The 17,964-nt window shown below is 43.9% G+C and overlaps 1 protein-coding gene across 1 annotated transcript in view; it reads right to left on the bottom strand.

Moving 5' to 3' along the window:
- The window catches only part of DNAH10 (dynein axonemal heavy chain 10), a 155,084-nt gene that overhangs the window by 92,305 nt on the left and 44,815 nt on the right, over positions 1-17,964 (bottom strand). The window contains exons 21-24 of the mRNA XM_040416217.1: positions 17,155-17,313; positions 15,094-15,210; positions 12,584-12,686; positions 862-1,040 (exon numbers count right to left, since the gene is read on the bottom strand). Of these exons, the coding sequence (XP_040272151.1) occupies positions 862-1,040; positions 12,584-12,686; positions 15,094-15,210; positions 17,155-17,313 (558 nt within the window). The remainder of the gene's footprint in view (positions 1-861; positions 1,041-12,583; positions 12,687-15,093; positions 15,211-17,154; positions 17,314-17,964) is intronic.

The raw sequence follows: 17,964 nt of genomic DNA, 5'->3' as shown, positions 1-17,964 counted from the left end.
GAGAAGGCCCTGACAAAATCTTTTAGTCCTAATCCTGGGTGGGCCCCTTTAAAGTTAGGGACCCAAAGCAGCCGCTTCCCCTGCTTCCCCTATAGCTATACCCCTGATATTCATAATACAGCATCTGGTGGATCATACCATTACTTTTTCTACGTATCAGATTCATATAGATTCCGACTGAAAAACCTCTGTATGGCCGAATTTGAAATTGAAGGCACATGGAATTACAGTAGAAACATTATGCATCAGTATGGAAGCCAAAAGGAAATGTACATGATCCTTTACTCTTTACACTGGTCAGGGTATTACAATTACAATGAAAGTATGCTTTTGTGAATAGGACTATAACAACGATCAACTAAATGCATATCCAAATAATGACACTTCAAAATAGTCATTTTAAAAACTCACAGCCCCCGTAGGTTCCATGATGGATATGACAGACCCATAAACATCATTTATACTATGCTCTTTTGTATCTCTCCTATGTTATAATGTGTTATTATACTGTACATCTGTCATTTTATACTCCGTTTATACTTTCGCACATTGTATACTATATTTTAAACTTTTGAATAAAAACTATTGTTAATAAAATAAAATAAATAAATAAATAAATAAAAATTTCTTATCTAGCAGGGTTCCCCAACTCCAGTCCTCAGGGCCCACTTGCAGGTCAGGATTTAGGAGTATCCCACAGAATGAATACCTGTGGTAAATCCTGATGGATGAACACTAATTATATCAGCTGCCCAATACTAAGGAAATCCTGAAAACATGACCAGCAGATGGGCCCTGAGGACTGGAGTTGAGGACCACTGTTATATAGGATAATGCAGCATGGATCACGAATGTACAAACCTTTTGAGCACTGTAGATATCATAAATTTGACGCAAACCCTTCATTTCTTTTTGCACTTGTAAGAGTTCAGGATACATAGTTATAGGAAGGTCAAAAAGTTTTTCAGCATTTGCCAACTCCTGTCTGTTCTTTTCATACTTCATCAGCTCTTTTTCATAAGCAGCCAGAATCTGTACACCTGTAAGCAACCAGACATGACAAAGAAATGTTCTGAGTAATTCAGATACCATTTAAAGGTGTTCAGCCTTGAACCCGGACATAAGCTCCCCTTCACTCCTGTAGTATGTACGAGTGAAGTATAGGAGCATTTCCTTGGTCCGATTCTCCCTTTGCCTTGCGCTGCATCACGGATGTCAAGGTCTGTTTGTGTGAGCCAGTGACGCACCAAAACTTCCACCTAGCAGGGACCCCGGTGACGTCACCAGCACAAATGGGCGGTTTATAGCGCTGTTCTGTGTGGTTTTTTGAGGCGGGTATCACTATTCACTGCATCATTTCACTGTTGTGAAGACATGGCTGCAGCCATATCGGTCATATTAATATAAAAATGTATACTTCCAGAACCATACAAACAATGTATACTTACCATCCAGAACCATACAAACATTGTATACTTACCATCCAGAACCATAAAAAAGATGATACATGACAACTGCAGAGAATCACTAGCCTCAGCAATTTGCACCACAAAGCCTGTGATAGGCTGCAGCAGTCATGTGCGTTATAAAATTTTCCATTTTATTTGATAGGTTTCTTATAAACTTTAAAAAATGGACACCTTGGACAACCCCTTTACGCCTAAAAAATTACAGTTATAAGAAAGTAGTTATATTTTCTCCTGCACATTAAATCGATGTTAAACAACTGTATGTCTGTGACTTCTTACTGTAAAGATATTCACATGAAAGAATATCCTCAAATGAGAAATTGAGAGAAATGTACAATGTATTTTTGTGATAAGCTGTTGGTTCCAGTTTTTTGCACTTAACAGTAGCAGTTATCACTTAAAGGACCACTAAACCCAGAATCCAAACAAAGAACAAGCAAATAAACATAACAATCTCCTTATGTGTCTTTGTTATTTGCTCTTGTTTTGTCAGATATTACAATTGCAGACCATGAAAACTAAACTAGAAAAGCAGTGCAATGTTCTCTCAGGCTGCAGCCATGTCTTCTCCCCATCTACCCCTTCTAATGTTAGGGCAAGTTTAGGAGAAGGGGCCTGGGTTTGGTCTGGATAATTTTTGTCTACACAGTATAGGTGGTCTTTTTGTTGGAAGGAATCTCCCAGTTATTATTCGTACAAATAGATTTGATAACAGACTAGTCATAGTATCAGCCGCAGTATACACTGCGTGCAGAATTATTAGGCAAATGAGTATTTTGACCACATCATCCTCTTTATGCATGTTGTCTTACTCCAAGCTGTATAGGCTCGAAAGCCTACTACCAATTAAGCATATTAGGTGATGTGCATCTCTGTAATGAGAAGGGGTGTGGTCTAATGACATCAACACCCTATATTAGGTGTGCATAATTATTAGGCAACTTCCTTTCCTTTGGCAAAATGGGTCAAAAGAAGGACTTGACAGGCTCAGAAAAGTCAAAAATAGTGAGATATTTTGCAGAGGGATGCAGCACTCTTAAAATTGCAAAGCTTCTGAAGCGTGATCATCGAACAATCAAGCGTTTCATTCAAAATAGTCAACAGGGTCGCAAGAAGCGTGTGGAAAAACCAAGGCGCAAAATAACTGCCCATGAACTGAGAAAAGTCATGCGTGCAGCTGCCAAGATGCCACTTGCCACCAGTTTGGCCATATTTCAGAGCTGCAACATCACTGGAGTGCCCAAAAGCACAAGGTGTGCAATACTCAGAGACATGGCCAAGGTAAGAAAGGCTGAAAGACGACCACCACTGAACAAGACACACAAGCTGAAACATCAAGACTGGGCCAAGAAATATCTCAAGACTGATTTTTCTAAGGTTTTATGGACTGATGAAATGAGAGTGAGTCTTGATGGGCCAGATGGATGGTCCCGTGGCTGGATTGGTAAAGGGCAGAGAGCTCCAGTCCGACTCAGACGCCAGCAAGGTAGAGGTGGAGTACTGGTTTGGGCTGGTATCATCAAAGATGAGCTTGTGGGGCCTTTTCGGGTTGAGGATGGAGTCAAGCTCAACTCCCAGTCCTACTGCCAGTTTCTGGAAGACACCTTCTTCAAGCAGTGGTACAGGAAGAAGTCTGCATCCTTCAAGAAAAACATGATTTTCATGCAGGACAATGCTCCATCACACGCGTCCAAGTACTCCACAGCGTGGCTGGCAAGAAAGGGTATAAAAGAAGAAAATCTAATGACATGGCCTCCTTGTTCACCTGATCTGAACCCCATTGAGAACCTGTGGTCCATCATCAAATGTGAGATTTACAAGGAGGGAAAACAGTACACCTCTCTGAACAGTGTCTGGGAGGCTGTGGTTGCTGCTGCACGCAATGTTGATGGTGAACAGATCAAAACACTGACAGAATCCATGGATGGCAGGCTTTTGAGTGTCCTTGCAAAGAGAGGTGGCTATATTGGTCACTGATTTGTTTTTGTTTTGTTTTTGAATGTCAGAAATATATATTTGTGAATGTTGAGATGTTATATTGGTTTCACTGGTAAAAATAAATAATTGAAATGGGTATATATTTGTTTTTTGTTAAGTTGCCTAATAATTATGCACAGTAATAGTCACCTGCACACACAGATATCCCCCTAAAATAGCTAAAACTAAAAACAAACTAAAAACTACTTCCAAAAATATTCAGCTTTGATATTAATGAGTTTTTTGGGTTCATTGAGAACATGGTTGTTGTTCAATAATAAAATTAATCCTCAAAAATACAACTTGCCTAATAATTCTGCACTCCCTGTATACATAGTACCACCCATAGCACATAGAGCTGAATATCTAATCTGCCCAGTTACGCAGTAATAATTCCTCTCTTCACTGCATAATTATGCAGATTTGCCTTTCGGTAGATTTAGAAAGCCTGGTAGCATGTAAGGTATGCTGGAGATCACACTACATATATAGTGTATACTCACAGTTGTTCTGACATATTTATGGATATGGCGAACACAGAATGTATATAACAAGTGGTTGTTACTAAGCTTTTCCAGATTGCTGAATTCCAAATTTGCCTAGTTATGTAGTAATAAATCGCTTCATATAGATAGACCAACTTGCCATTCAAGGTCCTGGAAAAGCTAGACAAGACTGTAGAGCTGCATTAGTGACAACAGATTTTGCTGCCCTGGTACCCTATGATACTGTAGATTAATGTAATGTATCGGGGCAGCATTGTGTGTATTTTATAAAACCAATTTGTCCCCTATCACCACCCTGCTGACATTGTTACCCAGCCTTCCCAGACTGCAGTATTCCAGATCAGCCTATTTAGGAACTGGTAAATCCCCACTAGTGTAGAATACCTACCTGGATTTGCCAGCCAGGGGCCTTGAAAAGCTAGGAAAGAATCCCAGTGACAAATCCTCTATACTGTATTATAGCTAGACAGATTCAGGGTCCTGGGAAATATGGGTAACAAATTATGTGGAGCTGTAATAGGGACTACTAAATACCACATCTAACTAAATAAATCTCCCTCCTCACTGCTAAGTCGTGCTATAGCTAGACATACAGTCAGGTCCATAAATATTGGTACATCGACACAATTCTAAAATGTTTGGCTCTATACATCACCACAATGGATTTGAAATAAAACGAACAAGATGTGCTTTAACTGCAGACTGTCAGCTTTAATTTGAGGGTATTTACATCCAAATAAGGTGAACGGTATAGGAATTACAACAGTTTGCACCTGTGCCTCCCACTTGTTAAGGAACCAAAAGTAATGGGACAATTGGCTTCTCAGCTGTTCCATGGCCAGGTGTGTGTTATTCCCTCATTATCCCAATTACAATGAGCAGATAAAAGGTCCAGAGTTCATTACAAGTGTGCTATTTGTATTTGGAATCTGTTGCTGTCAACTCTCAAGATGAGATCCAAAGAGCTGTTACTACCTGACTGTATTTGCCTTTCAGGGTCCTCAGAAAGCTGGTTTACCACCATGTGGAACCATAATACACTGCAGAATACCAAATCTACCAAGATAAATCCCACTCCCCATTCCTAAATAGTTCCTAAGCTAGGCAGATTTGCTTTCTCATCCATCTCATTGGGGGACACAGGCTTTGACCATGGGACACAGGCTTTGACCATGGGTATAGCTGTTGCCGAGGCGGACAGTAAGCACACAAAGTGTAAGCTCCTCCCTCTTCAGCTATACCCTTCCTACAGGGACCAAGCTAAATCAGTTTTTAGCTTAGTGCCTGTAGGAGGCAGACCTCCATGCATTGCAGATCTGCTGATTTTTTATTATTTTTTTCTTTCCTTCTTTAGCGGGAAGCCTCAGGCAGTCCGTAAAACTGCCTGCACTCCCACCCAGGAGACAGGAGACCAGGGGGTCACGCAAACCCCCTGCTCCTTCCCGTGCTCCAGAAGAAAAGGAGGACCAAATGTTCCTGTAAAAGCCTCTGTCTCCCGCCAGCATTCGCATCACCACGGCCGCCCACCGCAAGTCCCCTCTGTTTCCGGTGTAGCGTCCCTCACCAAGTGGCCGCACACCGAAGGTAGTGATCCGGCTGGAGCCAGGGGGGCAGAAGACGCCGGACAGGCGAGTACAAAGTTTGGAGACTGCCCATAGTGCCCCCCCTCCAGTACCCTCTTCTCTCCACATGTGATTGTCCCCATGTGGTCGCCCTGTACTATGGGCAGCAATGAGAGCCCTTTAAATGTTAAATGGCAACTGGGGGCGTCCGTTTTCTAGGGCCAGTATGCAGGGCTCTGGGGGCTGCTCCTGCAGTGCGGCCGCACGCCACAGCTTGTCCTCCTGCGGCTCCCTTGGTCCGGCGACATCTTCCTGAACGCCGGGGAGAGGAGGGGGCGGAGTTACCCTTCTCATGTTGAGGACATCGCCGCTTCCACAGGGCCATTCTTAATTGAGGCCCCGGCTTTATTTGGGGCCTACTACTGGTGGCTCCCGTTTCCACGCTGGCGTCCTCCTGAACACGCCTGGGAGAGGAAGGGGCAGAGTTTCCTCCTCTGAGCGCCGCTTCCTTGTCGGCATGTCGGCTCGGTTCTGGGGCAGCCGGGGCCATTGCTAATTGAGGCCCTGGCTTCTGTGCGGCCTGTTCCTGCACGACCCCACGTGGCTTATTTTTCCCTGGCCGGGGATGCCGGCGTGTGTTCCGGCGGGGGGAAAAAAGATGATGGGCGGGCACTGTTTGCCCCGCCCCCACAGCAGCAGCGGGCGAGTGGGCCCCGCCCACTTTTGGATTCAAAGCACCTGGCGGGACGCTGATGGACTGGCTTGCTGCTTGGAGAGACACAGGCTGGGTAAGTGCTGTTTGTCCCTTCTTACAGGGCCTAACCTTCCCCTCTTCCTCGGCGCCAGGATTGTCACTATGTCTCAGCCCAGACCCCAGGTTCCGAAGCAGGCAGTCCCTTTGCTGCGTCATTTTGCTTGTGCGTCGTGTCGCGCAAAATTTCCATCCCCTCAGTCAGACTCCCTTTGCTTTGCATGTGCTGCGCCGCCATCAAGTGGCTTGGCCCCGGACCCGTTGCTTCCCGCTGCCCAACCTATGGAAGAACTGTCTAGGGTGGTACAGGATGTCTCTAATACCAACAAAGCTATTGTGGATATAATGAAAAAGAATAAGACAGGCACTCACTATCTGGTACCAATTAAAATGACAAATTTATTTGATAAGAATGGTTAAAAACTGACTGTTAAAACTACCTATAATTGTCTATAATAGATCCAGGTGGTACTATCAGAGGAGTGTATAACTCGTAATCTCGCAAATAGTGCATACATATACATAATATGATTAAATAGTGCATACATGTATTGAAATATAATATGAATAAATAAAAGGTAAAAATGGCTTGAAAAATGAAAAATACAAAATACAAAATAAAAAATAAAAGATAAAGTTAAAAGAAGTGTCTCTTGACTTCACCGACAGTTACGGGAATTAGATTATGAACCAATATAGGATTCTTGTGCAAATTGTGTTACCCTGTGTGGTCACTCAGGGTTAATGGTCCCGGTTAGTATAAATCTTGAGCAAAAGTCAGTTGTAGATATAGTATCCCGTATTTTCATTCAGGGTTAGTGAAAAAGGTTAGTGAAAAAAGTTAGAGTTGGTGTACAAATCTTGAGCATAAGTCAATTGTTACTTGTATCCACCATTGATGGGTAGAATAGCAAAGTAACTAACTTTTTTCACAAACTTTTTTTCACTAACCCTGAATGAAAATACGGGATACTATATCTACAACTGACTTTTGCTCAAGATTTATACTAACCGGGTCCATTAACCCTAAGTGACCACACAGGGTAACACAATTTGCACAAGAATCCTATATTGGTTCATAATATATATTTCTATTTTTTCTAATTCCCGGAACTGTCGGTGAAGTCAAGAGACACTTCTTTTAACTTTATCTTTTATTTTTTATTTTTCAAGCCATTTTTACCTTTATTTATTCATATTATTATATTTCAATACATGTATGCACTATTTAATCATATTATGTAGATGTATGCACTATTTGCGAGATAACAAGTTATACACTCCTCTGATAGTACCACCTGGATCTATTACAGACAATTATAGGTAGTTTTAACAGTTTTTAACCATTCTTATCAAATAAATTAGTCATTTTAATTGGTCCCAGATGGTGAGTGCCTGTCTTATTCTTTTTCATTATTTACAATTATTTTTGTGACTGGGTGAGTCACATAATACAGAGCACCCTCACCAAGTTGAAAAGGAGGGAGAGCCACTACAAATGGTATTTACCTATTGTGGATATATTGGGGCGTTTGTTGGCAAGGCAGTCCTCTGACCGGTCTGACTCTGGGTATCATGGGGCGCGTGCCCATCACAGCCGTCCCACAAAACGGGCCAGAACATCCTGCCCCAAAAGGGTGTCTGTGTCTCCCATTTCCTCGGCTTCTCCTCCTCCTGCTAGAGAGTCTCACTCCGACGTGTCCTCAGTTGAAGAGGCATGTTCTGAGGAGAGAAGGTCAGATGAGGATGTTGTCTCGTCCTCCATGGTGGACAATCGGAAAAACTATCCGCTCTCCGTCTTCAGATTCTCCCCTTCTTGCGGCCAGCTCCAGTTCCCATTCATCGCTGCATGCGGGTTCTGGGGCACATGGTCTCTGCCTTCAAAGCAGTTCCCTATGCTCAATTCCATACCAGAACGCTTCAGCAAACCATTCTGTCCAGCTGGGATTGCTCCCCAACCTCCTTGGATCGGCCAATGCGTCTCCTTGCCCCAGTGCGCCGGGCCCTCAGATGGTGGATGGTCTCCCCGATGTTGAGGTCGGGTCGCTCGTTCCTCCCTCTCCGTTGAAAGGTGTTAACAACGGACATAAGCCTCAAAGGTTGGGGGGGGGGGGGAGTGTTGGAAAATCTCTCTGTTCAAGGAGTATGGTCACCCGAGGAGCGCTCCTTTCTAATCAATGTTCTGGAGTTGAGGGCGATTCGGCTCTCTCTGCGACATCGGGCCGACCATCTCAGGGGTTGTCCGGTGCGGGTTCAGTCCGGCAACTCCACGGCGGTGGTGTACATCAATCACCAGGGCGGCACCCGGAGCCCAGCAGTCATGGCGGAGACGTCGCTGATTCTCAGCTGGGCAGAGAAACATGTTCCGGCACTGTTGGCAGTTCACATACCCGCGTCAACAACTGGATCGCAGACTTCCTCAGCCGGGAGCATCTCGATCCCAGCGAGTGGGCTCTTTACCCGCAGGTCTTTCAGGCCATCTGGCCTCATAGTTGAACAACAAGGTCGAGGACTTCGGCGCGCGGTCCACGTTTCCTTACGTGTTCCAGCCTCTTCCTCTCATTCCGCATCTTCTCCGGAAGATCAGGTCCAAGGGACTGCCAGTCATTCTCGTGGCCCCAGACGCCGACAAACCTTGGCGTCTTCCTCTCCGGAAGGACCTGCTATCGCAGGGGCCGATCTTCCACCCGAATTTAGGGTCGCTACATTTAACAGCATGGCGGCGGTCCAGACTATGATTCGGGCCAGGAAGCCGTCGTCTTCCAGAATCTTCCACCGGACCTGGAAGTCCTACTTTTATTGGTGCGAGCGGCGACAGCTGTCTCCCATTCGTTTTTCTTTGCAACGACTTTTGGCTTTCCTGCAGTCAGGCATGGACTTGGGGCTGGCTCTCAGCTCCCTCAAAGGGCAAGTGTCGGCTCTCTCCATTCTTTTCCACCGGAATTTAGCTTCACTTTCGGCTGTTTGGACTTTTCTGCAGGGGGTGGCGCATGCTGCACCCCCTTTCCATCCTCCATTGGATCCTTGGGATCTTAATCTAGTGCTCAACGCTCTCCAATCTTCTCCGTTTAAGCCTTTGCAGCAGGTGTCGCTGCGCTTCCTGTCTTATAAGGTGGCTTTTTTTGGTTGCAATTACTTTTATCCGTAAAGTGTTAGAACTCGCAGCTCTGTCATGTCGGTCGTCCTTCCTGATCCTCCAACAGGATAAGGTGGTCCTTCACCCTGTGCAGACCTTCCTGCCAAAGGTGGTGTCGGTATTCCATCTAAATGAGGAGATTAATCTCCCTTCATTTTCTCCGGCCCCGTCTCATCCTCGGGAGCAGTTGCTCCATACTCTGAATTTGGTGTGAGCCGTTCGAGTCTATCTGTCCCAGGCGGCATCTTTCCGGTGAACGGATTCCCTGCTCGTGATTCCATAGGGACCGAGACGAGGGCTGGCAGCGTCAAAAACTTCAATTTCCTGTTGGATTTGTTTGGCTATTGTTGAAGCATACCGCGTTAAGGACCGGGCCCTGCCCTTCCGGGTGACTGCTCATTCGGCTCGGGCAGTGGGGGCCTCTTGGGCGGTGCATCACGGGCTTCGGCTCTCCAGGTGTGCAAGGCGGCTAATGGTAAGTTTTATCCTGCAATCCATGTACTAGTTTAGTAGCTCTTCTCTGAACTCTCTCTAGAGTATCTATATCCTTCTGGAGATATGGCCTCCAGTACTGCGCACAATACTCCAAGTGAGGTCTCACCAGTGTTCTGTACAGCGGCATAAGCACTTCACTCTTTCTACTGCTTATACCTCTCCCTATACATCCAAGCATTCTGCTGGCATTTCGTGCTGCTCTATTACATTGTCTTCCCACCTTTAAGTCTTCTGAAATAATTACTCCTAAATCCCTTTCCTCAGATACTGATATCACTATGTGGAACTGTAATAGACTGCAGAATACTAAACCTACCAAAACAGACCCCCCCCCCCCCCCTCCTCTCTAAATATAGGCAGATTTGATTTTCAGGGTCCTGTGAAAGCTGTAATAGAGAATGCAGCATACTAAATCTACCAAAACAAATCCTGCTCCTCGTTCCATAGTGCCATAGCAAGGCAGATTTACCTTTCAGGTTCCTGGGAAAGCTGGGTTAATTGTATAATGTAAAGGTATCATTTTCTGGATAGTGTGTACAGATCCACAAGACCTATAATCCAGCTTTCCCGCACTGATGGATGTCAGATTTCCCTAGACAGACAATGAGAAATCCTTTCTGCCTGTATAGGCAAACTAGACATTCAGGCACCTGGGAAAGCTGGGTAGCACTTTTTGTCATGTCATGTCACTGCTCTGCTACTGTCTAGTATCCCTGCACACACACAGGAGGAGGTTTTGTAAGAAGGCAAGCTACTTAATTTTGAAGTTTCCAGTGCTTTCACGGAGCTCTGACTGTCGTCTATTGAAGTATACTGGAATTAAGCTTCGTCCCTTTCCTGAATTTCCTATGTGACTGTGAGGTCGTGTTAGTGCACGTAAACCTCCAGGCAAAGATGAAGGGGAAAGGAGGAAGGAGGGACTTGTCTGACATCACGAAATATCCTAAAACTGCTATCTGTAGTGTCAGTGCACTGGTACTGTCTAGTATACCTGCACACACAGGAGATGGTTTTGTAAGAAGCCGCTAAGCTTCTCCTAAATCTCCTTACTGTAGCAGTTTGAAGATGTGCAAGCAGAAAGAGGTAAAGACAAACTTAGGGAGGGCTCACACTAGCGTTAGGGATTCCGTTATGGCTTTCCGTTATAACATGGTTATAACGGAAAATAACGGAATCCATAAGACGGAAAGGCAGATCCGTTCTTCTGCCCATAGACTTATATTATGACGGAATGCAAAACGGAAGCCTTTAAACGGCTTTCCGTCCTAATAGAAGTCTATGGGAAAGCATAACGGATCCGTCTGGGTCCCGTTATGCAAGACGGAAAACTAAGTCCTGTCGACAGGACTTTGTTTTCTGCCTTGCATAACGGGACCCAGACGGATCCGTTTTGCTTTCCCATAGACTTCTATTAAGACGGATCAAAACGGAATGCCTCTAAAGGCTTCCGTTTTGACTTTCGTCTTATGGATTCCGTTATAACCATGTTATAACGGAAAGCCATAACGGAATCCCTAACGCTAGTGTGAACCCACTCTTAGCATGTTTTTTTGGCTTTTTTTTTGTTTTTCAGGCTGTAGTGTCCCTTTAAACGTCCACTGGTAATAAAGAAAAAAACACCATACAACACGTCTGATTTTCTAGTATTTGCTACTTAAAGGGAACCTGTCACCTGGATTTGGGGTATAGAGCTGAGGACATGGGCTGCTAGATGGCCGCTAGCACATCCACAATACCCAGTCCCCATAGCTCTGTGTGCTTTTATTGTGTCAAAAAACCGATTTTATAGATATGCAAATGAACCTTAGAGGAGTCCTGTCTCCTCCATGCATCAGAGATGAGTCCAGCGTTCTCTGACTCTGAGCCCAGCACCGCCCACTCTGAAGGAGCCCAGCACCGCCCCACATCCTCCGAATCTCCTCCTTGCTCCCTGACGTCACAAAGCTAGATCGTCGTAATCTCGCGATGCGTGAGCTAGCGCATGCGCAGTACGCTTACCTGAGGCTGATGCCAGCACAGGGAAGGAACACTATGCCAACACTGCGCATGCACTAGCTCGCGCATCGCAAGATTACGGCGCTCTAGCTTTGTGACGTCGGGGAGCAAGGAGGAGATTCGGAGGATGCAGGGCGGTGCTGGGCTCCTTCACAGTGGGCGTGGCTGGGCTCCGGAAACGTTAGTAGCCTCATTTACATATATATAAAATAGGTTTTTTTTACACAATAAAAGCACACAGAGCTATGGGGACTGGATGTTGCGGATTTGCTAGCGGCCATCTAGCAGCCCATGTCCTCAGCTCTATACACAAAATCCAGGTGACAGGTTTCCTTTAATTGGCACAAAATGGTCATTTTAACTAATGGAATGGTAAAAGCACCATTCGTTTTTGCCAATTATTTGAATTTTGGAGTTTGAATGGAATGATGGACTCACATGCACCCTGTCACTACATTTAATGTCTGACAGAAACAACTGAACCCTGTACTGGGATGCCTCCACCTAGTCTAGGAGCAGCAGGATGCATGCGTGACCACCGCCGCTCTATTCAAACTCTTCCTCACTGCGGCAGTGCAATAAGGAGGAACTGAGTGCTCAGTACCCTGATTATAGTGATTATTAGGGGTCCTAGAGATCATCCATAGGACAATCTCTTTAACTTCCTATCTGTACACATTATTATACGGTACCTTTATCAAGGTCATCTCCAACAGCTCCAGGTCCTTCAGAACGGAACAATTCTGCAAACTGAACCACCTCTTTCTTATAGTCTTCAATTTGATCTTTTGTAATCTACGGGGGGGAAAGCATTTTAAAAAGTACATGTTTTTATGCTGCCCTCATAACATTGTCAGTGCTTCCTTAATATTCTCAGCCAATGTCAGTGTGCTGAAAAAAAGACCTCTATAAAACTGTTAGTCCCTAGTGTTAGTCAGTGCTCCATAACAACTCTAATGTACTGCCCAAATATCAGTACAAACCACAAGGTCCCATAACACAGTCATCCACAGGTAGTTTATAGCAAGACCCCATATACTGCCCATCACTGACTCCCTACAAAGTGTCCTGCACAGAACCCTATGCATCTCTTCTCAATTAGGAGGGTTAAAGGGAATCTGTAGCCAGGAAATTCATTGACAAACCAGGCATAGGTGATTAGGGCTGGCCCAACTGAATGTAAGGATAACTTTCACTTGGCGATCCATTGCTACAATCTGGAAAAAAAGTACTTTTAATCCATATGCCAATAAGCACTTAAAAGGGTTGTCCCACAAAGAATATTCTACAGTTTTCAAACCAGCACCTGGATCTGAATACTTTTGTAATTGCAGTGTATAGCCACTGAGTGATTCAATAAAATGTATCTGTATAGCGCCACCTGCTGTTTATTTTCCTTGTTTCTTTGACCTGCTCACTGAGAAGGCCGCACATGCTCAGTTTCATCCTTCACCCTACTGCCTCCTGAGCTGTGATAGGTAGAGCATGGACACGCCCCTGAGCTGTGATAGGTAGAGCTGAGACACCCCCCTTAGCTGCAGCAGAAGACACTCCCCTGAGCTGCTGCTTGATATAAATCTAGCAGAGCAATGAATGGGGAGATCTCTGGATCCATGTAAGGTACAGGGCTGGTTCTAGCTTTGTTAGAAAGAGATTGTCATGTAGTATATGGTGTATGATTTTCATTTTTTAATCATGGGACAACCGCTTTAGGTGCACTAAGGGGAATTGGGGCAAGTCTCCTGTGCACCCTTGCTCCTCCTGCTTCCTCTGCCAACCCCTCCATCTCCATCTTTATTGACAGGGCCAGGAGAGAACTATGCAGGAACCTGACACTGTCAATCAAGGAGAGTGGTTGGCAGAGGAAGCAGGAGGAACAAGGGTGCACAGAGAGACTTTGGCCTGCCCTCGGTGCACTTAACTGGTCATTCGCATATGGATTTTTCTCCACAATGAAGCAGCGGATCACTAAGTGAAAGGTATCAGTACATTCAGCTGTGTTATCCCTACAAGGCACTGTGCTTGGTTTGACAGTAAGGCCCCTTTCACACGAGCTAGTTTTCCGCGCGGATGCGATGCGGGAGGTGAACGCACAGCATCCGCACGGAATCCTGACCCAATTATTTCTATGGGGCTGTTCACATGAGCGGTGATTTTCAAGCATCACTTGTGCGTTGCGTGAAAATCGCAGCATGCTCCTCTTTGTGTGTTTTTCACGTAACGCAAGCCCCAAAGAAATGAATGGGGTTGCGTGAAAATCGCAAGCATCTGCAAGCAAGTGCGGATGCGGTGCGATTTTCACGCATGGTTGCTAGGAGACGATCGGGATGGAGACCCGATCATTATTATTTTCCCTTATAACATGGTTATAAGGGAAAATAATAGCATTCTGAATACAGAATGCATAGTAAAACAGCGCTGGAGGGGTTAAAAAAAATAAAAAATCATTTAACTCACCTTAGTCCACTTGATCGCGATGCCGGCATCTCCTTCTGTCCCCTTTACTGAATAGGACCTGTGGTGAGCATTCATTATAGGTAAAGGACCTTTGATGACGTCACTCCCGACATCACATGGTACGTCACATGATCTTTTACCATGGTGAATTATTTATTTTTTAACCCCTCTAGCGCTGTTTTACTATGCATTCTGTATTCTGAATGCTATTATTTTCCCTTATAACCATGTTATAAGGGAAAATAATACAATCTACAGAACACCGATCCCAAGCCCAAACTTCTGTGAAGAAGTTTGTGTTTGGGTACCAAACATGTGCGATTTTTCACATGCGAGTGCAAAACTCATTACAATGTTTTGCACTCGCGCAGAAAAATCACGGGTGTTCCCGCAATGCACCCGCACATTTTCCCGCAACGCCCGTGTCAAAGAGGCCTAAATGTCCTGGAGATAGACTCTCTTTAAATGTAAACAGCCATTTAGGCCATTCACATAAGGTCTTCTTCAGTGCCACTGGGCTGATTGATTATTCTACAGGTATAGGAGCATTGAGCCCCATCACTGCAGGACAGTAAGGACTGCAGAACTTTACTACAGTCTCTGGGACACCTGTTATCTATGAGGTAAAGGAGTTAAAAAAAAGAGATAATAAATGCTATTTAGTGTTATATGTCATCTTTATATGCAGTCTTGAATACTTGTATTATATATTCAATGGCACAGAACACTGAAGAAGTAAAATTACCTGAGTAAATTTCCTTTTCACTTTTCCAAGGCTGCGATCCACCTGCTTTGATTCCAGGAACAGATCTTCCCAGATATGTGTTATTTTCTCAGACAAAACTTTCTCTTCTTCATCAAACTAGGGAAAAAACAAACATAGTATAGATATTTCCATCAATGAGGCCTGGGCATTTTTTAAGTGTTTCACAAATCATAAAGCAATAGCAATCTTCAATGTGCTATAGATTTTTTTTCACAGACAGCACACTGACCTATTAATTTCTATAGAGACATGCACTCTCCCCCCCCCCCCCCCCACATATCAGTGTGTCCTTCTATGGAGGCACACCACATGAATGCTACAGGACCCAGACTGAACTACTACTTCTATTCCCAGCCTGAAAACACTGCTGCCACTTGAGAGAGCTTAGTGCAAAGAGATTATTTACAGCTTCTGCTAATATCAAAGGTAATTGTATACATTTCTATGCACTGAGCTCCCCCTAGTGGTTGCTGCAGGCAGACAGGTTCATAACATACTACTTGAAGGGAAGGAGATTTATCAGCATTTATGTCAGTTGTCTGGTGTAAATGCATAGATAAATATGCTGTTCAGACAGTGCACCATATTTGTGAAGCACCTGTTCCACTTTTTCTAACATAGAAGTTGGATAAAGTGGACGATGCAGAGGGCAACTTTTTTTTGTTACATTTTTTATTACAATTTTTCTTCCACTTAATAAAAACAAATCATAAATTTTGTAGAAATCTGAAGCACTGCATTTCGCATTGCCTGGGAGTGTCTGACGGCGTATTTGGAAACTGGGTGGGGCAGGAGGGAAATACTAAGGGGGTCATTTATCAAACTGGTGTAAAGTAGAACTGGCTTAGTTGCCCCTAGCAACCGATCAGATTCCTCCTTTCATTTTTGACAGCTCCTTTGGAAAATGATAGGTGGAATCTGATTGGTTGCTATAGACAACTAAGCCAGTTCTACTTTACACCAGTTCGATAAATGACCCCAAACGTTTTTTTAATATATGATATCATGCATGATCTGTAAACCATAAATACAATAAGAAAGTAAAACACAAAGTGTACAGCATGGCCTGTCCTAGTGTGAGGGCCCCAAAGGAGGTGCACCAATTATAGTGATAAATGGATTACATTATTTTAAACCAACAGTACTTATACTGGTAGAACCTAATAGTGAAAAGTAGTATCTATACAAAGTAATATTTATATAGAAAAAGTTTCAGTGAAGTTCAGATATTTGAGGATGAGATATTATTTAAATCTATTTCAGAGATGTATATATATTTCTACCAATAAATAGGTCAATAAGCATATAACTGTATACTTTTCTTGTCCATTTTCCATGTATGAGCCTTATGATCATTAAATGGGTTTCTGAGATTTTTTTTATACTAATGACCTATTCAATGGATAGATTATCAGTATCTGATCAGTGGGTGTCCCCTGCCCATCAGCTGTTCCTGTGAGCGCCGCTGCCTTCTCTAGGCTTACTAAGCACAGCGCTGTACATTGTATAGCGGCTGTACATGGTATCCCGCTCACTTGAAAGGGGCTGAGCTGCTCCTAGGCCACGTGACCGTAGAACGTGTGGTCACTGGCGTAGGAAAAGCTGTGAGAATGCCGCTGTGCTACTGCGAGAGTTGGTGCCTTCTCAAACAGATGATTGGAAGGGATCCCAAGTGTCGGACCCCAACCTGTCAGATACTGATGAACTATCCAGAAAACCTTTTTAAAGGAGTTGTCCGGGCTTTACTAAGCAACGGCCTATCCCCGGGGGTAGCTCTATCACCAGAACTACACAGCTCCTTCAAACTTCTAGTAGACAGCGCTGTCCAGTAGGCCATCACTTAGTAAAGTCTGGACAACCTTCAACAATGCATTTTTGTTGCGTTAATGCATTAAGCCAGTCAAAATAATGGCAGTTACATATGCACACCACATTCATTCATCACTTGACAGCACTCCTTATAACAATGGTTAAGAGGTCAGTCTTTTTTTTTTTCTTTTTGAAAAAACATTTCAAAATCACATTCCTGCATCTACCCACCTCAATATTATACATTGTCAGGGTTCTATATCTTTCTTGGATATCTCGATATCGCATTTCAACAACTAGAGACATATCTCTAATGTCCGCAATTGTGGCAAGAACAAACTTAAGATCTTCAAGAGTATCTGGTGTCCTCATCAGATTTATTGACAGTCTCTAAAACACAAAAGAAAATTTGAGAAACTTTATAAAATGGACTCTAAACATCTGAACCATAACCTAGCAACATGAGCTCTAGCCAGTGGGTGACTACCCCTGGAACCCTATTGCTCCAGTGGAGACCAGAGTATTCATAAATGCATATTTACTCCCTGTGTATCAGAGAAGGATGTCCACCACTGGGTAATATTGGGTTAGGTAGAGATTTGTATACTACTAGGTGATGTTATATATTGATGTTACTGATGTCCCACATGGGAAAATGTGCTTCATATCTGCCAGTATCGGAAGATATTATTGCAGTGTATGAGTATGTAAATTTTTGTACTGGAATGTTGACATATGTGATAATGTACCAATTTACACTTGTTATTCTCAATAAAACGAGTAAAAAAAAAAAAAAAAGGATGTCCACCACACTCATTGTAACAGTTAGTAAGGTGGAAGAAACAAATTAAGAAATCCATCAAGTTGTAAACTGGCCATACATATGAAATAAAGGTCAGCTGAACATTTGTTTTATTTCAACGTGAAATGGGAATACACCGCTTCCAGGCCCCTATAACCCGTGGTGCATCTTCAGCAGGAACAAAGGATCAGGCATCAATGTCAGGGCAGGAGTCAGGAGTCCATCGTACAACTTATGAT

Source organism: Bufo bufo, chromosome 2 (assembly GCF_905171765.1).
Source record: "Bufo bufo chromosome 2, aBufBuf1.1, whole genome shotgun sequence".
NCBI lineage: Eukaryota > Metazoa > Chordata > Amphibia > Anura > Bufonidae > Bufo > Bufo bufo.
Note: the sequence above shows the minus strand (reverse complement) of the source record. Positions and strands in the feature narration are given on the sequence as shown.